Source organism: Oncorhynchus tshawytscha, linkage group LG02 (assembly GCF_018296145.1).
Source record: "Oncorhynchus tshawytscha isolate Ot180627B linkage group LG02, Otsh_v2.0, whole genome shotgun sequence".
Taxonomy (NCBI): domain Eukaryota; kingdom Metazoa; phylum Chordata; class Actinopteri; order Salmoniformes; family Salmonidae; genus Oncorhynchus; species Oncorhynchus tshawytscha.
The window spans coordinates 67,362,728-67,385,715 of NC_056430.1; the positions used below are offsets into that span (position 1 = coordinate 67,362,728).

The following is a 22,988-nucleotide window of genomic DNA, read 5'->3' on the forward strand; positions in this document are numbered from 1 at the left end:
CGAGAGGTGATGACATCACACACGGTGATGGCGGACCATGCGATAAACCAGGGACAGACGACGAACTTCAACCGATGAGTGGAAGCAAACACAGAGCCAAGGCGGTAATGCAATATTCTCCTTCTACACAACAATATCGCTTCCCACCAAACCACCTCTCTAAACAGGGTCAAGGTTCAGTCTCTAGGAGAGTCAGAGCAGAAACGTCTACTCAAGCAAGCTACACACACACACACACACACACACACACACATACCATCAGCGGTATCTGTGTTGCATTATGCATTTAACCCTAACCAGCAAAACAAAACAAAAGCCCCAAAATGGAGGCTTTGCCCGAGGAAGCCTGAAATTCCTCAAAAAGCTTAGACTGTAAAATTTCTGAATGCAATTTTGCTACCCTGTCAATCAAACACATCCCACAAGCCCTCAGTGTTATGGCGTGAGCGTTTCCAAAGGTTCTGGAATGTAATTGCAGCAGCAATGTCTTTCCACAAGAGATGGTATAGATTGCCTATTCAGTAATCATAGTGTCTGATGTAGAGAGTGCCAGGAGCCTGTTTTCTGTTGCACATGCTATCAGTAGCCAATACCCTTCTCTCTTCCTTTCTCCCCTTCTCTCTCTCTTTAATTTACTGACTTTATTGTCCCCGTTTTCACGCACAGAAACACACACACACCCTCCCGCTCGAATGATTGTTTTCTGTGTTACCAGCCCCAGCGTCTATTCTCCTCATTGGACATTCTCCTCCATATATAAAGTGTTTCCATTCAAAATACCCTGTCAAAATCTGTTATCTGGGTAAAGCTGGAATTCCGTCAAAGTGAAATTGCGTCTTGAACAACATTTCACCTGCTAACCTGCTCCAAACTCCCCCTTTAAAAAGACGTCTGGTCAAAGTAGACTTTCATGGCTTCAAGATTTTCAGTTCGTCAAGATAACAATAGAATATAACTCTTAATATGTCTACATTTCACTAGGTTTCTTGAGTGAGTTATTAGCAGTTCATATGAGCTCAGTCTTTGGGAAATTAACCAGAATTGTCTCTGTGTGAATCGTCAAAAACAGATAGTTCCTCATCTTGTTGTCAAAGAAAGAGCGAGAAAGAGACAGAGAGATCCAACCCAGGGGGCTTTGACTAGCGCAGATTGACCTGCTCGTGTCTTGACCTTGCTGGGGGAAGATGGCCCAGGGGGTCCCTGTCTTTGGGGATATTTTGACTATGTATTTTTACCTAGTATGCACAGTCCATGCATTCCAAGGTCTTGGACAGCTGTACATGTGGCCGTTACAATACAGTGAAGTATGGATCCTCTAAAGGTCCAAGAAACCATCAAGCCATCAAGTTTCAATGTATCTGTCTTTGCTACCAATGTAAAATGCCATGATGATCTTATTGTCAAAGTGATTGACGCGGTACAGTATGGCATCCCTTACATGCTAAAAAAAAACATGAAAGTGCTGTCTATCACAGCATCGTTCTGTGCGAACACTGTCCTGGTAGACTGTTGTTATGAGATAATTGTCAAAGTGATTTAATGGATTACTGTAACTCATCTGGGACTGATACTGAAACTGTCACAGACCACAGAATTAATTTTGTCTAAAGACTACGATGATCAAAAGATGCCTCAAACTCAAAGCAATCTATATCAACCCCTTTACAATTTATATAAACCCCCTTTACAATCTATATTAACCCCTTTACAATTTATATAAACCCCCTTTACAATCTATATCAACCCCTTTACAATTTATATAATCCCCCTTTACAATCTATATCAACCCCCTTTACAATTTCTATAAACCCCCTTTACAATCTATATCAACCACTTTACAATTTATATAAACCCCCTTTACAATCTATATCAACCCCCTTTACAATTTTTATCAACACCCTTTACAATCTATATCAACCCCCTTTACAATTTATATCAACCCCCTTTACAATCTATATCAATCCCCTTTACAATTTATATAAACCCCCTTAAAACGTCTTAGGGCGGCAATCCCGTTAAGGGGATGATATGACAACAGCCAGTGAAAGTGTAAGGCGCCAAATTCAAAACAACAGAAATCTCATAATTAAAATTCCTCAAACATACATGTATTTCATACTGTTTTAAAGGTAATATTTTTGTTAATCCCACCAGTGTCTGATTTCAAATAGGCTTTACAGCAAAAGCACCACAAACGATTATGTTACGTGACCACCAACTCACAGAAAAATTCTGCCATTTTTCCAGCCAAAGAGAGGAGTCACAAAAAGCACAAATAGAGAGAGAATTAATCACTAACCTTTGATGATCTTCATCAGATGACACTCATAGGACTTCATGTTACACAATACATGTATGTTTTGTTTGATAAAGTTCATATTTATATAAAAAAATCTCAGTATACATTGGCGCGTCCGGTGATATTGCGGAGAGCCACATCATTTTACAGAAATACTCATTATAAATGTCAATAAATAGAATTGCTAGACATGGAAATATAGATATACCTCTCCTTAAATGCAACCGCTATGTCAGATTTAAAAAAAACTTTACATACAAAGCAAACCATGCAATAATCTGAGACGGCGCTCAGAAAATATATAAAATTATCCGCCATGTTGGAGTCAACAGAAATCAGAAATCACATTATAAATATTCCTTACCTTTGACGATCTTCATCAGAATGCACTCCCAGGAATCCTAGTTCCACAATAAATGCTTGATTTGTTCGATAATGTCCATTATTTATGTCCAAGTAGCTACTTTTGTTAGCGTGTTTAGTACACAAATCCAAACGCTCGTGCAGGTCCATCTGAATGTCGGACGAAAACTTCCAAAAGTTATATTACAGGTCGAAGAAACTTGTCAAACTAAGTATAGAATCAATCTTTAGGATGTTGTTATCATAAATCTTCAATAAAGTTCCAACCGGAGAATTCCTATGTCTGTAGAGAAGCCATGGAACGCAGATCGCTATCATGTGAAATGCGCTCCCATCCGGCTACACAACACAGTAGAAGCCTCATTTAAGTTTTTAAAGACGGTTGACATCTACTGGAAGCCCTAGGAAGTGCAAATTTATCCATACCCCACTGTGTATTCAATAGGGGCTGGGTTGAAAATCGACCAACCTCAGATTTCCCACTTCCTGTTTGGATTTCTTCTCAGGTTTTTGCCTGCCATATGAGTTCTGTTATAATCAAAGACATCATTAAAACAGTTTTAGAAACTTCAGAGTGTTTTCCATTCAATACTACTAATAATATGCATATATTAGCAACTGGGACTGAGGAGCAGGCCGTTGACTCTGGGCACCTTTCATCCAAGATACTCAATACTGCCCCTGCAGCCATAAGAAGTTAACAATTTATATCAACCCCCTTTACAATCTATATAATTTGAGGAAAACGTTACCAAAGTTGTATCAACACGGAACACTTCCAGGATGCCTACAAGGCCCTCCCCTGCCCTCCCTTCAGCAAATCAGATCATGACTCCATTTTGCTCATCCCTTCCTATAGGCAGAATCTCAAACAGGAAGTACCGTGCTAAGGTCTATTCAACGCTGGTCTGACCAGACGGAATCCATGCTGAATAACATCGACGTATACACTAATACTGTGACTGAGTTCATCAGGAAGTGTATAGCGGATGTTGTTCCCACTGTGACTATTAAAACCTACACAAATCAGAAACCTGTTGGATAGATGGCAACATTCACTCAAAACTGAAAGCACACACCATCACATTTAACCATGGCAAGGTGACTGGGAATATGGTTGAATACACACCGTGTACTTATTCCCTATGTAAGGCAATCAAACAGGCAAAACATCAGTACAGAGACATAGTGGAGTCGCAATTCAACGGCTCAGACACGAGAAGTATGTCTTCTTTGAGGAAAAGATCATGATTATTAGAAAGCAAATTACAGACTCCTCTTTAAATCTGTGTATTCCATCAAAGCTCAGTTGTCCTGAGTCTGCACAACTCTGCCAGGACCTAGGATCAAGAGAGACACTCAAGTGTTTTAGTTTTTAGTACTATATCTCTTGACACAATGATGAAAATAATCACGGCCTCTAAACCTTCAAGCTGCATACTGGCCCCAATTCCAAATAAACTACTGAAAGAGCTGCTTCCTGGGCTTGGCCCTCCTATGTTGAATATAATAAACGGCTCTCTATCCACCGGATGTGTACCAAACTCACTAAAAGTGGCAGTAATAAAGCCTCTCTTGAAAAAGCCAAACCTTGACCCAGAAAATATAAAAAACTATCGGCCTAAATCGAATCTTCCATTCCTCTCCAAAATTTTAGAAAAGGCTGCCTTCCTGAAGACAAACAATGTATACGAAATGCTTCAGTCTGGTTTTAGACCCCATCATAGCACTGAGACTGCATTTGTGAAGGTGGTAAATGACCTTTTAATGGCATCAGACCGAGGCTCTGCATCTGTCCTCGTGCTCCTAGACCTTAGTGCTGCTTTTGATACCATCGATCACCACATTCTTTTGGAGAGATTGGAAACCCAAATTGGTCTACATGGACAAGTTCTGGCCTGGTTTAGATCTTATCTGTCGGAAAGATATCAGTTTGTCTCTGTGAATGGTTTGTCCTCTGACAAATCAACTGTAAATTTTGGTGTTCCTCAAGGTTCCGTTTTAGGACCACTATTGTTTTCACTATATATTGTACCTCTTGGGGATGTCATTCGAAAATATAATGTTCACTTTCACTGCTATGCGGATGACACACAGCTGTACATTTCAATGAAACATGGTGAAGCACCAAAATAGCCCTCGCTAGAAGCCTGTGTTTCAGACATAAGGATGGCTGCAAACTTTCTACTTTTAAACAAAACAGAGATGCTTGTTCTAGGTTCCAAGAAACAAAGAGATCTTCTGTTGAATCTGACAATTAATCTTAATGGTTGAACAGTCGTCTCAAATAAAACTGTGAAGGACCTCGGCGTTACTCTGGACCCTGATCTCTCTTTTGACGAACATATCAAGACTGTCTCAAGGACAGCTTTTTTCCATCTACGTAACATTGCAAAAATCAGAAACTTTCTGTCCAAAATTAATCCATGCTTTTGTTACTTCTAGGTTAGACTACTGCAATGCTCTACTTTCCGGCTACCCGGATAAAGTACTAAATAAACTTCAGTTGGTGTTAAATACGGATGCTAGAATCCTGACTAGAACCAAAACAATTGATCATATTACTCCAGTGCTAGCCCCCCTACACTGGCTTCCTGTCAAGGCAAGGGCTGATTTCAAGGTTTTACTGCTAACCTACAAAGCATTACATGGGCTTGCTCCTACCTATATCTCTGATTTGGTCCTGCAGTACATACCTACACGTACGCTACGGTCACAAGACGCAGGCTTCCTAATTGTCCCTAGAATTTCTAAGCAAACAGCTGGAGGCAGTTTGGAATGGTCTGCCTACCCATGTGAGAGACGCAAACTCGGTCTCAACCTTTAAGTCTTTACTGAAGACTCATCTCTTCAGTGGGTCATATGATTGAGTGTAGTCTGGCCCAGGAGTGTGAAGGTGAACGGAAAGGCTCTGGAGCAACGAACCGCCCTTGCTGTCTCTGCCTGGCCGGTTCCCCTCTTTCCACTGGGATTCTCTGCCTCTAACCCTATTACAGGGGCTGAGTCACTGACTTACTGGTGCTCTTTCATGCCGTCCCTAGGAGGGGTGCGTCACTTGAGTGGATTGAGTCACTGATGTGATCTTCCTGTCTGGATTGGCAGAGATCTTTGTGGGCTATACTCGGCCTTGTCTCAGGATGGTAAGTTGGTGGTTGAAGATATCCCTGTAGTGGTGTGGGAGCTGTGCTTTGGCAAAGTGGGTGGGGTTATATCCTTCCTGTTTGGCCCTGTCCGGGGGTATCATCAGATGGGGCCTCCAGTATTTAGGCTGCAGTAGTTTATGTGTCGCAGGGCTAGGGTCAGTTGTTATATCTGGAGTACTTCTCCTGTCTTATCCGGTGTCCTGTGTGAATTTAAGTATGCTCTCTCTAATTCTCTCTTTCTCTCTTTCTTTCTCTCTCTCGGAAGACCTGAGCCCTAGGACCATGCCTCAGGACTACCTGGCATGATGACTCCTTGCTGTCCCCAGTTCACCTGGCTGTGCTGCTGCTCCAGTTTCAACTGTTCTGCCTGCGGCTATGGAATCCTGACCTTTTCACCAGACGTGCTACCCGTCCCAGACCTATTATTTGACCATACTGGTCATTTATTAACATTTGAAAATCTTGGCCATGTTCTGTTATAATCTCCACCCGGCACAGCCAGAAGAGGACTGGCCACCCCTCATAGCCTGGTTCCTCTCTAGGTTTCTTCCTAGGTTTTGGCCTTTCTAGGGAGTTTTTCTTAGCCAACGTGCTTCAACACCTGCATTGCTTGCTGTTTGGAGTTTTAGGCTGGGTTTCTTTACAGCACTTTGAGATATCAGCTGATGTACGAAGGGCTATATAAATAAGTTTGATTTGATTTGAAGTATGTGGCAGGGTCTACAGACAATCACGAATTACAAAGGGAAAACCATCCATGTCACGGACACCGACGTCTTGCTCCCGGACAAGCTAAACACCTTCTTCGCCCGCTTTGAGGATAACACAGTCTCACCGATGTGGCCCGCTCCCAAGGACTGTGGGCTCTCGTTCTCTGTGGCCGATGTGAGTAAGAAATTTAAACATGTTAACCCTTGCAAGGCTGCTGGCCCAGACGGCATCCCTAGCCACGTCCTCAGAGCATGCGCAGGCCAGCTGGCTGGAGTGTTTACGGACATATTCAATCTCTCTCTATCCCAGTCTGCTGTCCCCACTTGCTTCAAGATGTCCACCCAAGAAAGCAAAGGAAACTGAAGTAAATTACTATCTCCCTGTAGCACTCACTTCTGTCATCATGAAGTGCTTTGAGAGGCTAGTTAAGGATCATATAATCTCTGCCTTACCTGACACACTAGACCCACTTCTATTTGCATACCGCCCAATAGATCCACAGATGATGCAATCGCCATCGAAACAGCACACTGCCCTATCCCATCTGGACAAGAGGAATACCTATGTAAGAATGCTGTTCATTGACTATAGCTCAGCCTTCAACTCCATAGTACCCTCCAAGCTCATCATTAAGCCTGGGGCCCTGGTTCTGAACCCTGCCCTGTGCAACTGGGTCCTGGACTTCCTGATGGGCCGCCCCCAGGTGGTGAAGGTAGAAAACAACACCTCCAATTCGCTGATCCTCAACACAGGGGCCCCACAAGGGTGTGTGCTTAGCCCCCTCCTGTACTCCCTGTTCAACCATGACTGTGTGGCCACGCACGCCTCCAACTCAATCATCAAGTTTGCAGACGACACAACAGTTTTAGGCCTGATTACCAACAATGACGAGACAGCCTACAGGGAGGAGGTGAGTGCCCTGGAGGAATCGTGCCAGAAAAATGACCCCTCCCTCAACGTCATCAAAATGAAGGAGCTGATTGTGGACCTCAGGAAATAGCAGAGAGAGCACACCCCTATCCACATCGTCGGGACCGCAGTGGAGAAGATGAAAAGCTTCAAGTTCCTCGGTGTACACATCACCGACGATCTGAAATGGTCCACCCACACAGACAGTGTGGGGATGAAGGCGCAACAGCGTCTCTTCAACCTCCAAAGGGTGGTGCGGTCTGCCCAACGCATCACCGGGGACACACTGCCTATCCTCCAGTACACCGACAGCATCCGATGTCACCGGAAGGCGAAAAAGATCATCAAGGACATCAACCACCCAAGCCACGGCCTGTTCACCCCACTACCACCCAGATGGCGAGGTCAGTATAGGTGCATCAAAGCTGGGACCGAGAGACTGAAAAACAGCTTTTTTTCTCCAGGCCATCAGACCGTTAAATAGCCATCACTAGCCGGCTACCAGCCGGTTACTCAACCCTGCACCTTAGAATCTGCTGCCCAATATACATAGACATGGAATCACAGGTCACTTTAATAATGGATCACTAGTCATTTTAATAATGTTTACATACTGCTTTACTCATATTTCATATGTGTATACTCTATTCTACTGTATTTTAGTCAATGCCACTCCGACATTGCTCGTTCTAACATGTATATATTTCTTAACTCCATTCTTTTACTTTAGATTTGAGTGTATTGTTGTGAATTGTTAGACATTACTGCACTGTTGGAGCTAGGAACACAAGCATTTTGCTACACCCACAATAACATCTGCTAAATATGTGCACGTGACCAATAAAATTTGATTTGATATCAACCCCCTTTACAGGAGAATTCAAAAACAAAACAAAAAGATCACCCTTCGTTTAGCCTCCCCCCTCTCTCTCTCTCTCACTGGCACACACATTAACTCAGGCCACCACTGCAGCAGCATTTTGCACAGAGCCAGTAACGTCATGTTTCAACACATTCTCCCACTAGTTACGTGTGGCGCCCAGCAGAGTTCAGAGAAGAGGTGGATGGTAACACACTACTAGGTTTAAACAAGGTACAGATGGTCCTATACTGCAGCCCTGCCAGCCATCAGGTTGAATTTGCTGAGGCCCCGCTGCGATGGTCCTGGGAACCCTGCTGGAAACAGGCCTGGCCCACCCCTCTTTTCCCGTCCCTGCCGCCAATGCAACAGAATCCTTGGTGGCCCCTGGCCAGCACAGACGCAGGCAGGGGGTCTGGGCCTCCTCAGAAACCTAACACGTGGCTTCTCACTGTGGAGGAGGTTTTACGGTTGACAGTTATCTGATTGACTGTCTGTTTTGGCTGACTGCTTTTGGTTGTCTGCTTCTGTGGCTGGTTTCAGTGAGCCCAGAATCAAGGTTACGGTCACAGTTATGTATCTGTGAGTTTGATTGGCTCTGTGGGTGTGTGTGACGTTGCAGACATGCATGCCCGTATGTGAGTGTATGCATATGGCTAAACTTAAACAGTGGCTGACCAAGGTGCAAGGCTGTGTAGAGCACAGTTAACCAAAAGTAGGAGTCATCAGAGTGCGTCCAACTCCAGACTCTGAATAACTTGTTATGCAGTGATTTTAAAAAACAAGTCGTAAAATAGTGATAACACTTGTAGGAAGGAGGTCCTCAAAGCGTGAGGGAGGCCATTCACCCATTTGAACTGCCGGCTCTGGTGTTGGGATTCTTCGGGGTGGGGGGGGGGGGGGGATACGCCACAGTGCAAAGTGCAAACTAATCCGACACTCTTTTCACACCTCTGTTTCTCACTCCTTTTGTTTGCCAGGCGTTGTACAGCAGTGAGTGTCAGGATGGTCGATGCGTTTGGCGGGCGGCGGTCGCCCTTTGAAGATGAAGGATACGGCGGTTCATAAAGGAATGGCGGTCCTTTGGTGGCAGCTCAAACACTAACCAGACCACAGCTCGGTCATCATGCCTCATCATGGTATCATTGTTAATAAATATTGCTGTTGTGTTCAGTTGTAGGAGCTCCTACATGAAATGAAAGGTGTGAATTGACAACACAATACAGTATACTTTCTTGTGAAGAGAGTTTTTTATTGAATCTTATCTGCAGGAGACCAAATGAACGTAAATACTAGTGTATTACATCTTGACAATCTAACCGACATTCTCAAATTATTGTCTTTATTGTAGTTCCCCATTCTCCATTTCCAAAAACCTGAATTAGTTATTTCAGGTGAGAACATTTTAATTACTGACATATCATGTCATTGTTTATCTTTCTTCCTTCAATGGAACTTGGGAAGATTCTATCAAAAAGACATCTCAGCAAAACACTGTTTCCTCTAAGCAAGTGGTTAGAGATTTAAGCCCAATTATCTGAAGGGGTGCCAAATCTCAATGTCAATCCAGCACCACAGTCATCTTCCCCTGTCAATCAAACTGTTCGGAATAACGCCTGGGAGCGTATTTATTTGACGTAATCAGGCGAGACAAACGGCAGGTCTGCTCAAATCAGCCAGATGATGTTGAGGTTTGAGGCTGGATAAATGAAGTTATCTACGGGAAAATATGTGGGGTGTGGGTGGGGAATCCATGGAGATTTGGACGGGCTTGAGGCGATGTCTGTGCCAAGTCACTGATATACTATCTCTGTGCCAACAAAGTTCTAGATCTAAGGGAAGGGCCCTCCCCCTCCGCTGCCCCGCCCCCTCCACCCACTCCATGAACAAGTAGAAAAGCTACCGTGAAGTGGTTCTCAAGGAAAGATAAAGCCTGTTTCATCAAAAAAAGTCTCTCCTGTCCCCAAAAGTCCCTGGATAGGTCACACTCCTGTCCCTTTCTCTTTCTGTTTCCATCTCTCTTTCTCTATAGCCTCCCTGTCTCTCTCACATTTATAGTCTCTATTGTAGTCTCCCTCAATCTCTTTACTTTTCTCTGTGCTGCAGTAGTATCCTTCATTCAAACTATGGAACCTGAAGCTAATGCAGTGGAACAGTCTTGCATTTAATTTTCTGTATCTGAAAAACGTTCCTCCTAAAGTAAACGTCTTAGGCGTCTAACTCATTTTCCTCATTGCGATTAGCTGAATGGGCGTCTCCTTCATTCTCCTTCAGATGCTGTAGTGTCACTCTGAGTTGATAGAGTTCTAAAACAAGAGGAAGAGACTCAAGTTGATTAAATTGAGACAGTTGCGTGCTTTGTTACAGGTAGCTGAGCATCCTTGCTGACGCCGAATTCGGCGTGATGAGAGAGTCGTGATGAGACAGTCTATCCATCCAGCCATGTCTGTCAGGCCGAGACTGGTCACACCTGAATTGATATTGAAGCCACAATTCTTCCTCCTCCGTGCCTCCATTCCTAAACTCATTGCATTAGATTACAAAGACGGTCTCCCGCGTGGCCTGTGAGAATCAATATCCCAGATGGACCTGGAAGTGCACTCAGAAGTGCATGAAGGTCCTTTACCGTAAGACTCAGACAAACTAATCGGCAAGGTGCACATCAAAGAGCAAAGACGACATGCAACCTGTTTCAATGGGTTTTGTTTTTGTAAGACCAACTGCATTCAAATCACTCCACAAATGCAAAGCTATTTGTAGTGGAATGCCTTGGCCTTTAGATATTTATATATATATATATATATATATATATATATATATATATATATATATATATATATATATATATATATATATATATATATATATATATAGATAGATAGATAGATAGATAGATAGATATAGATATATATATAGATAGATAGATAGATAGATATATATATAGATAGATAGATAGATAGATAGATAGATAGATAGATAGATAGATAGATAGATAGATAGATAGATAGATAGATAGATAGATAGATAGATAGATAGATAGATAGATAGATAGATAGATAGATAGATAGATAGATAGATAGATAGATAGATAGATAGATAGATAGATAGATAGATGATAGATAGGTAGATAGATAGATAGATAGATAGATAGATAGATAGATAGATAGATAGATAGATAGATAGATAGATAGATAGATAGATAGATAGATAGATAGATAGATAGATAGATAGATAGATAGATAGATAGATAGATAGATAGATAGATAGATAGATAGATAGATAGATAGATAGATAGATAGATAGATAGATAGATAGATAGATAGATAGGTAGATAGATAGATAGATAGATAGATAGATAGATAGATAGATAGATAGATAGATAGATAGATAGATAGATAGATAGATAGATAGATAGATAGATAGATAGATAGATAGATAGATAGATAGATAGATAGATAGATAGATAGATAGATAGATAGATAGATTGATCAAATCAAATCAAATCAAATTTATTTATATAGCCCTTCGTACATCAGCTGATATCTCAAAGTGCTGTACAGAAACCCAGCCTAAAACCCCAAACAGCAAGCAATGCAGGTGTAGAAGCACGATAGATAGATAGATAGATAGATAGATAGATAGATAGATAGATAGATAGATAGATAGATAGATAGATAGATAGATAGATAGATAGATAGATAGATAGATAGATAGATAGATAGATAGATAGATAGATAGATAGATAGATAGATAGATAGATAGATAGATAGATAGATAGATAGATAGATAGATAGATAGATAGATAGATAGATAGATAGATAGATAGATAGATAGATAGATAGATAGATAGATAGATAGATAGATAGATAGATAGATAGATAACGAATATCCAGGTTCAGTCAAAGACAGAGCAAAGTAGCACGATTCAAGGACTTGGACAAAGATTATCATCCGGAGAGAGATCCTGACAGGCTAATAGGCTGTACGGTATTTCTTATTCTTAGCCATTGGCTCTTCGGACCATGATAAAAACAAGTGCCTATCATTATCTCTATAATAAAATATAAGTACCTATCCCTGTGTTGTGTTTCACACACCATAGAAAAAGATGCTGGTCTTGATGACATTTCCTTTCCCCACCTGGCTATTTGCTTCTCATTTACTCTGAATGTCCCCACTCTGTATCACTTTCGAATTCTACACTAGTTAAACTCTGAAACTGAGAATATGTTATGACTGCAGATAGATCCAGAGACAGTCAGAATCTTTCAATTTACTGACTGACAAATAGTGCTGGAAGCGTTCAATGTTTCAGCATATCCAACCAAGCAGCTCATAGCAAAGCTTATCGTATAGTACAGTACATCTCGTTTTGACATCACTTCTCTGTTACTGAAGCTTATAGTACACACAGTGTTTTGTCCTAGCCATAACTTTATGCTACAATTACTGATTGCAGTGGAGGCTGCTGAGGGGAGGACGGCTCTTAGTAAAGGCTGGAATGGAGCTAATGGAATGGCATCAAACACATGGAAACAATGTATTTGATACCATTCCCTTTAATCCGCTCCAGCCATTCACACGAGCCCGTCCTCCCCATTTAAGGTTCCACCAACCTCCTGTGACTAATTGCTTTTACAGGTGGTAACAGACAACATCACTATGCCACACACACACACGCACGCACACACGCACACACTACCCCAACTCCAACTCCACCTCACCCCACACTCTCAAAAACCCTAGGACCCTGCCTTCACACAGATGTGTCAGACAGACTATTCTTCTCCCTGTTTGAGAGGTGAGGCGGTGTTTGCTTTAGCAGAGAGTGTGCGACCACAGCCCCCCTCCGCACCGCTCTGCACGCCTTGTCTCACGGAGCAGGCGTCCCATAGCACAAACAGCCCAGAGGAATGTGTTGCTACAGGGGTGTGTGTGTGTGTTTGTGTGTGTGTGTGTGTGTGTGTGTGTGTGTGTGTGTGTGTGTGTGTGTGTGTGTGTGTGTGTGTGTGTGTGTGTGTGTGTGCGTGTGTGTGTGTGTGCGTGTGTTTGTGCGTGTGCGTATATTTGTGCGTGTGCGTGTGCTTGCAGACAGCATGATGGATACAGTGAGTGATGTTCCTTCGTGGCCCCGTGCGAGACACACCAGATACACATGACACACACACATGCTGTTCCGGTAAAAATAAAGTGTCAAGGATACTGGGGATAGGGAGGAACAATTCATTCTTCATTCCTATAGCGGCGTGGTTGTGTCTAAACAAGTCTGTTTGCTTCTCCAGGATGGGAGCCCTGGCGACCCAAGGAGGGAGGCACAGCCTTCCTTTCCTCTTCACAGAAACCGCCACTGACAATCACTTATTCATTTGTATTAATTTGTCACTCTGTGTTTCACCTATTTGGTCAACTTCAGTTAATCATTGTCACTCTGTGTTTCTCATAGATGGCCAACTAGTATAAATCTTGAATTTGATGGCAGGGCTTAGAAATGTAGACTGTAATATGGAGGACTGCGGTCGGGATATTCTGAGAGTGATATATTATCAGATTCAGAGCTCTCTTAATTGAGGTAACATCTCACAGTTTTATACACAACTGGGGTGACCTTCTCCAAAGTGTATTCGTAGCCAGTCACCATAGTAAAAGCGTAGATATTTCCACAAGGCTCAAGCCTGTTTATCTGCCGCAGAGAACCACTCTGTGGGAATGGAAACAAACAGCAAACAAAACCCTTTTAAACACCTGCTACGTGTCAAAACAGTCAACATGTGCCATGGATGACTGTCAAACAACACCGCACCACTTTCCCCCAACCACAGTGAAATAGAAAAGGGAGTTTGAGTCCGTTAATTTTACTGTAGGTGCTCTCTGATGCAAACAATATGGGGTGGAATGAGGAGCCTCCTCTCACCATTCACTGTAGGGCGATATTTAAAAATAGCAAATCCAATCTAGAGTGGGTTACAGTGAGAAGTGGAGGTTCATCCACCTTCATCATCGTGGACATCTTTTCCATCAGCATTGTCTCTTGAGACACACAGGCCTATTTGTATCCACAGTGCATGCCCTAAGAGATGCCTTTGCATGCTCTGAATCTTGAACTATTATTCTAGATGTTGGGTATACAATGCCAATGAAATACTGCACATTTGCAGAGTTGATATAGAGTACTGACACATACATTATGCAGTAACGCGGTTGATGGGTACTACGGTCAGAGAACCACCCCCCACTAGGCCTACCTCTCATGTTAACCTTGAAAGCATGCATGCATCGGGCAGTTACATGGCTTATAAGGGGTGAGATATTTCACAAGGAATCAATTCTCTTCGCTTACATCAACAATGCATAATCGCAACTTTTAACCACGCTCCTCATGATAAAATCGTATGCACTATTTGCTAGACAGTCAACACACAGCCAAGTCAATATCAGACTACAATTGTCCAAGAATTAATTCTCCTTTATCTAAACCAGTAGCACTCCGATTCTCACCAAGCTCATGCATGCCGTCTCTCTCCTCCTCTAAGCATGAATACATATTATCTTTAAGTGGGTCTTAGGTATGTCTGACAATAAAAAGCAACTACCACATCTTTGATCCTGCTGTGGCATTGTCCCTGTCTCTATAGCAGCCGATGTAGCCTCGCTGTTGGAAATAGCGTGTGGAATGAGTTCAATGAAAGCCACGATGTGATAACTTCCTCGATGTGCTTTATTAGTCTTCATGGGGGCAGACCTGGAAGCATAAATCTAAATGGGCCGGTTCATTGAGGATAGGATTCCATATCTACTCCGATTACTTTTCTTCTTTGTAGGCCGAAAGTGTTCACACGAATAAACTAAGTCCGATGATATCGTTGAAGACCAGCACATAATACAAAGCGGATCATATGAATATAATAAGTAGCCTCTTAATCATATTTACAATGATTACAATAGTAATGATAACGGGTTATGGGTGTAATTAATAATGAGTGCCTAATATTATCACATATATTTGAGTATTAGGCTTAATAGGTGGATGAACATTTTGCAGATTGTTTCCAAGGTAGGCAAATTCATATTGTAAGGTTTTCAAAAATGGCAATTTCATTTGATATAATAACAACAACAATAATAATAATCACAATCATAATAGTTTCGGGATGAAATAATGCTTTTTTTTTAAATATACTTTTTTTTTACAACAGTTTTATGATACATAAATTAACGTAATTTAGACCTATAATTAACTTTGATTCAGACGATAATTAAATGGGCAGAGAAGTCTGTGTTCAAGTACTGTGGTGGTGCAGTTTAAATGCTCTTTAAATAAATGACGGTGCGTCGCTTTATTGCAGCCATAAAGTTGCAACTGTACATCAATTTTCCCCATGAGAAACATTTCAACGCGGTGAATGATTAGACATTATGATGCGGCGGTCTTTCTGAAGTGGGTGGTTGTTATAAACCTCCATTTGAGCTATGGCGGTAATGGGCTTTTAGGTTTTCAAATTGAGAAGGCATTTGCATGTGACTTTTTATGTGCATGGACGCGCGGCATAATTTCATTTAAAAAAGTGCATTTTGTGGTGGGCCGAACGGTGGTTTAGATTTATCCTTAATTCAGACCTCTTTAACAACCGTACAGACTTGTTTTTTTATAGCCTACATTTTCAAATCACATCAGTATCATGTTTTAATGAAGGCGTGGTCTATTAATACAGCGTGGGCTGATCAGACTAAAATTGACATAGTGTAATAAAATGTTTACAACTATAAAAATTAATTTCGAGACTAAATTATTATTATTATTATTATTTTATTATTATATTATTATATTAACATTTTAATACTAATAAGGATTTTAAATTGTTTTCCATAACTATATAAGCTACAACAAAGGATAGGCAATTTTTCCCCGAGCCTTGGAGTTGGAAACCTTTTGTAAAAGGTTATGTAAAACTTGTGTGTACTTGTTGGTGCGTAATATGATGTGCTATATTCCCATTTTTAATTTTTAAAAGTATTTCGACAACTTTCATCCAGAGAGAATAAAAGGCATGTCTGAATCTTTGTTTTTCATCAGAACTGACCTTAGCAATTAACTCAACCAATCAATACCAACATTACCACATTTAAAAACAGACAAATCTCTCATTACTGTACAAACAAGAGTCACCCAATAATACCATTTATGCCAAATGTATTTTTGCTTGTGATACAGGCATTGTGTGGAGAGGAAACTTCTGCAGTCTTTAAAGATAATTTGGATGGATTTTGGAGACAATTATAATGTTTTGACTTACCGACACATTCGTTGGCTTCTCTAGCTGTTGCGCGTTGCCAAGGCCGATCATAATGGAAAGGCTTGCACCTGTCGCACTCCGGTCCCGCGGTATTATGTTTGCACTCACAAACAAGGTTTCCATCCCTGTCTTTTACGCACCGCGAAGCGTGGCCATTGCATTTGCATCGACCGCCAACTTGCAGATCGGACACCGCATAGAAATAAGAGTCCCGGGCTAGCTCCGAGTCATCCTCGTTCTCATCACCGAAAGTGTGCAATCGGCTGAACGTCACCTTGATATCGGTGGCGGTGACCCAGTCCTGGAGCACCGGCGAGTTGTCGAAGTCGTGCGCCGACGGTCTGCCGTCCAGAGTGCTGAAGGCAATGAGACCGCCGGATAGAGGGTGCATGTCCGTGTGGGAGTCTGTGCATATCGCCTCTTGTTCGTTCTGTTTGGTAATGGTGGCCTTGCTCGGTTTGGTGTACATTTTCCTGCATTGGGTCGAATAGTATTGGAAAGGTACCCAAGATTTGCCATAGTCCATAGACTTGAAGATAGCCATGGATTCGGGTCGAGGTGAGCAGAACTGCAGGCTTACGTAGGTGACTTCGAATTTCTTGCCCAGTGACAGTGTTATGGTGACGTTTTGAGGGTATTGGATGTAATTTTCCGATTGCCAACATGTGAGATTATGGGGGTTGTTGAGATCCGTTAGATATGCCGGTGGGTGATACTTTTTGGGGTCCGAGGCATCGCACGTATGGCAGTTCCTATTTCTCTCGTCGCCCTTCTCTGTTACCAAGCAGTACCTACCCGGGGTTTTACCACAGGTGCTGGAAGTGCGGACTTCCTTTCCGAAAGCGGAGTTCACAAAATCGGGGATGCATCTCCTCGGGTTACCGTTCTCGTCGTAGCAAGGGTCCGGGGGAGATGTTTGCGCGGCGAACATGCTCATCCCGTAGCCACCGAGCACCCCCTCGACCACAAAGGAAATGGTCACGACAGTGACCACGGGATCCAAAATCCTTAGCATCGTATTCCTTGTTCGTGCGCTGAAAAACGCCAGCCGTTCCCTGAAAAGAGAGAGATAATAAATAAGACACTTTTGCAAGATGTCCAAAAGAGCACGGCAGATGTAAAGCTATGAATTAAAATAGAAAAGCAACACCTCAATAGATAATTGAATTTACCATGCACATAGATCGAATAATACTTTCATATAGATTACCATCACATGATAAACCTACAGAAAATCATTTGAACCGTTATTAATATGAACACACTGTCAGGAGAAATGCATCGATTTATAACATTAGCCTTTCATAATGCACCTATTAAGTGAAATAAATGGGCTTACAAGGTTAAGAAATCTCCACATATGACACTATTCCTCGGAATAATAATTCAGCTAGGCAGAAAAGTCATACAAATATCTCTGTCGGGTGCCTTTCCTGTCACAAGCGCGATCTGTTGTGTTCTTGTTTGTTTTATTTGGAATCTCCGGGAGCAAAATATCTACACGCGTCTAGATGTAAGAGCCGCAACTCTCGCTCTGTCTGTTTCACTCCCTGTGTGCCCGTCTTTCTCATTCACTCACTCCCTTCCTCTATCCCTCTATCTCTGTCTGCCGCACTGACTGTGGAGAAAGTGAAGGACGATTGGAGCGTCTGCAGAGCTTGAGGTCATCTTGAGGAGTGACACTCCCGTGTAAAAAGAGTGAACAACGACATCCACTGGTAGTTTATCGATAACAAGATAGATACGGCTAATTAAGTGCCAAACGAAGGAACAACAAACTAATGATCAAGTTAATCTGATTATCACGTAGATAACATAATCCAAGGCTTCCATATAGTCGTAGTTTTCATATTGCTAATCGAAACGGCAGTTTATATTTCATCATGAATATTGACTTTGTCACATTAGCCTTTTATTAGCTTAATATATATATTTTTTGTATGTATTTATTATTATTATTACTACTACTATTGTTATTGTTACTTCCGGGGTATTATGGTGCATTTGTATTTCATGATTTAGATTGTGACCCAGTTAATTAAGAGTTATTAAGCATATTTTACGCATGACTCATGTTTTTTTCCCCCATTCAGTAGACCTATCAGATTTCCAAAAGTTTAAATAATCAAATCTTAATAGAAACGAAGTGCAAAGAACGAAAAAGTTTGTCCTATTTTATAATATGATAAAGCTTCTGTCCATATTGTATAAACTGCTCAAGACCACTATATAATATGCCTTTTTCGATATTTCTGACTTTACCATTTTTTGAAGAAAAAATGAGGTGAATACCATGCATATTGTATCTCTGGTAATGCTTCCATATCCTATTCATTGGCTATAACATGGAGCCAAAACGCCTATAATACGCTATATATACAAAAGTATGTGGACATCCCTTGTAATGAGTGGATTCGGATATTTCAGCCACACCCCTTGCTGACAGGTGTATACAATCGAGCACACCGCCATGCAATCTCCATAGACAAACATTGGCAGTAGAATGGTCTTACTGAAGAGCTCAGTGACTTTCAATGTCGCATAGTCATAGGATGCCACCTTTCCTACAAGTCAGTTTCTCAAATGTCTGCCCTGTTAGAGCTGCCCAGGTCAACTGTAAGTACTGTTATTGTGAAGTAGAAACCTCTAGGAGCAACAACGGCTCAGCCGTGAAGTGGTAGGACACACAAACTCACAGAATGGGACTGCAGAGTGCTAAAACGCATAGCACGTAAAAATGATCTTTCCTGCGTTGTAACACTCACTACCGAGTTCCAAACTGCCTCTGAAGGCAACGTCAGCATAATAACTCTTTGTGTAAGGACAGACGCTGTAGACGAGAAGCAAGTACAGGGAGTGAACATTTAATGGAAAATGAACATCAATCAAAACCAGAACAGTGTGACATTACGACAATAATGCTGACATGGGGTACAAAACTGAGGAACAGACAGATATAGAGGGGGCAATCAACATCGTGAAGGAGTCCAGGTGAGTCCAATGAGCGCTGATGCGCGTAATGATGGTGACAGGTGTGGGCAGCCTGGTGCCCTTAAGCACCAGAGAGTGGCAGTAGGAGCAGGCATGACACATCTGGTGCTTCAAGAAATCAGTTTCCATGGCCAAGCAGCTTCACACAAGCCTAAGATAACCATGTGCAATGCCAAGCGTCAGCTGGTGTGGTGGATTCTTATTTACAATGACAGCCTAGGAACGGTGGGTTAACTGCCTTGTTCAACGGCATATTTTTACCTTGTCAGCTCAAGGATTCGATCTAGCAACCTTTCAGTTATTGGCCCAACGCTCTAACCACTACAGCTACAGCATACAATGACATTCTAGATGATTTTGTGCTTCCAACTTTGTGGCTTTGTCGAGATCGGCGGGGAAGGACTTCAAATAGGTCCTGCAGTGTAAGTCTGCTCTATTGCCAGAAGAGTGTGTTAAAATCAACAAAAATTCTGTTATAAGTTGTGTTTCGAGAGCTTGATAAATCTGTTATAAATCTAGGAGCCATTTTGGCCAACTAAAATTGTTTTTGTGTTGTCTATAGTTTGTCTATCTTTGTATATATTTTACATCTTTTTTTACATTAGGCTCTAAGATGGTGGATAAATTAAGATATCCATAAAGCCTGTTAACCATTGGAAAATAATGTCACATTTCCGGTATACTTAAAGATGCAGTCAGGGATCTTAAACAGTAACAAATTTGTAACAAATTATACAAATTGGAATTTGCAAAATATCATATGAAATGGATGACGTAGTACATATTTTCCGGGACACGTTTTGGCTGCTGAGCACTACTTTCAAAACTACTGGCTAAAATTATGCAAAATCTTTGGAGCACCTGGGTGGCTCTCCCATTAGCACCAATGCGATAGCTGGGTCTGGTCGACATAGTTCATTGACTGTATATGAACCAGAAAAAAGGAACCTATGAAATGTTTCTCTTTCTCTTCCATCTCTGACTTGGCCATAGAGATAAATAGTGGACTTTAGGGCCCAAAATCCTGTTTTAGCAGGGGCAGCGCCATTAAGAACATTCACCATTTTGGAGTAGTCATCTTGGTGGGACTTCCTATGGGTTAAGGAAGGATCACATGATTCCATCCTGGTCATCGGGAGGGATCAGCCAATTAATTATACTTGTGAGCAAACATTCCACAACTGCAGGTGGAAGTAAATCACAAACCTTGGTTTTATACCAGTTCAAACCCCTCTTTTCCACCATTCATTTTTTCCCATAGGGGAATTTAGAAACACTTAAAATAAGGGCGGTCTTTCGTGTAGGCTTACCCTGGTGGGACGTTTTGATAACAGTGTAAATCACTCTAGGACAAGGTGACTTTTATCAATATATTCGCCTGTATTTACCCCCAAAAGGAAATGCCAATTAGCTGCTAATGTGGCTATCTTAAAGAACTACAAATGCCATATTGATCTGGGAAAGACTGTTGAATCGAGGCAAAGGTAAGAATCTCTGGATTAACTATCTAATGTTTGCTAAATTTATGAATGAATAAATTTGCTACATTTCTTTAAATTGACAATTTTGTGAAGTGTCTTGTGTAAGTTTTAAATTTACACACTACCTGTTAGCAAAGGTGTCAGCTAGCAGCCTGGTCTCATAGACAAGATGTAACATAGTAAATGTAGGTCTGGGATACTGAAATTAGTATGATATGTTACGTTTGTTGTGGTTACATAAGACAGATGGTTACTTAAGGCTAAACGAACGTAGGGTGGTTGGTCGGGGTGGATGGGTGGGTGTATAAATGGAGTGTCTCGGATTTACATACAGAATAATACAAATGCAATAAATTGAGGTTGTAGCTAGAGATGATGTGCAGGAGCTTCCAGGGATTTGTAGTCTTCTTTGATGCTAAATAATATTTTTAAATCTGAGAGTAAATAGAGCCAAATATATTGATAAAAGTTACCTTGTCCAAGAGACATTTGCATGGCAATCAAAACGTGTTTCTAAAATTCCCTATGGGAAAAATGAATGGTGGAAAAACGATTGGAACCATTTCCCTGTTTGACTGCTAGGTTTATTGGGTATTATGACACCTTCACTGTGGGGCTCTATATCTTGGGTCATGGGTCACATGTGTGTAGGCACGCAGGTGACCAGGAAGTGGGAATGAACAGGTATGGAGAGCATACATGTCACTGTTTACACCTTGGAACTATGATTTTGCCTATGGTAATAGGCCTTCATGTGATTATTTCAGTGTTTTTATCTTTGCTTTGCTGCTAATAAATGGGCAAAAGATTCAACCAAAGATCGCGCCTGGAAAGTGGTTTGTTTGGTACGCGTTGGACATTTGCTAACACCTAGAGTGGCTGTCAGGAACGTATAACTAGGTTGCCAGTACAATAATGTCAGCAGCATTTTATTTTTAAATTGTTTATTCCATTTCTCTCTTCAGATGGCTGTGGAGTGGGAAGTTGATGTTCTGCATTGCTAGTCAAGCACCTGTACACGTTGATATCCCGAGGCTGTGGAAAGAGCGCCATCTTTTGGGAACAGGATGGAACTTGGCACATTTTTTTTCCAAGTCATTAACAACAAAAATGCACCCACCGTGACCTGCAAAACAAGTCCGACTTAAAACGTTGAGACAATGTAGTACTGTGTATCCAACATAGACCAATATTAACCTGGCACCTTTTGATGTTCTGTGCGGTAGTCAAAGAACTAAGGAAGCTTTGTGATAACCCACATCTATGTCCTCACCACTGATTTAGTCTAATGACTTCATAACAGGAGGTGGCAGTGTTTCATCACTCTTGTTGAAGGTTGGCTGACTGGGCTGGCTACTGTACTTTGTGGGATCTAGTCAATCTCATTGGCATGATGGCATCTGTGCAATAGTGGCCTTCACTGGTTGAACCGCAAATAGAAGAACCATCTTTATTATTAGACTGAGCCTCTTCTCCCAATAACTCAAATGCACATTTAAAGTCAGTTTAAATGATCTAATTTTCACCTTTGACCTTTCTAGAGCTATTATAGTAATCATAGACGTCAGACTTCCAGAGAAGGGCCAATATTTAAAAAATGATAGGAATAAAGTAATCCATCGCAAGCCCAGAGCAATACAGGAAACACTCATGTTCCCATTCATTGTGAACCTCATGAATTGACTGTTAATTTACTGCCATTGTTTTTAGCTAATGCTTTGGGTCCTGTTCCCTCTCAGAGAGAGGGGGAGAGAGAGGGGGGATTTACCGTAACACATGTAATGCAAATCACAGTCAAAGTGGCTTCAGGGGAAGTAGGGAGACTAATAGTGCTGCCCTGAGCGAGAAGAAAACAGTGGGCAGAGAAAATTACAGAACTGCTGAATTTTAACTGGAACAGTGGCTGTCCCAATGAGCCCAGATCCATTTTGAATTTCAATA

The 22,988-nt window shown here is 41.6% G+C and overlaps 1 protein-coding gene across 2 annotated transcripts in view; it reads right to left on the bottom strand.

The window, feature by feature from the left end:
• LOC112264047 (netrin-1) overlaps positions 1-18,199 on the bottom strand; it is a 98,703-nt gene extending 80,504 nt beyond the window's left edge. For both annotated transcript variants that reach the window (XM_024440659.2, XM_024440654.2), the window contains exons 1-2: positions 17,915-18,199; positions 16,576-17,630 (exon numbers count right to left, since the gene is read on the bottom strand). In XM_024440659.2, the coding sequence (XP_024296427.1) occupies positions 16,576-17,590 (1,015 nt within the window). In that variant the 5' untranslated portion in view covers positions 17,591-17,630; positions 17,915-18,199. The remainder of the gene's footprint in view (positions 1-16,575; positions 17,631-17,914) is intronic.
• Between the last annotated feature and the right edge of the window lie 4,789 nt (positions 18,200-22,988).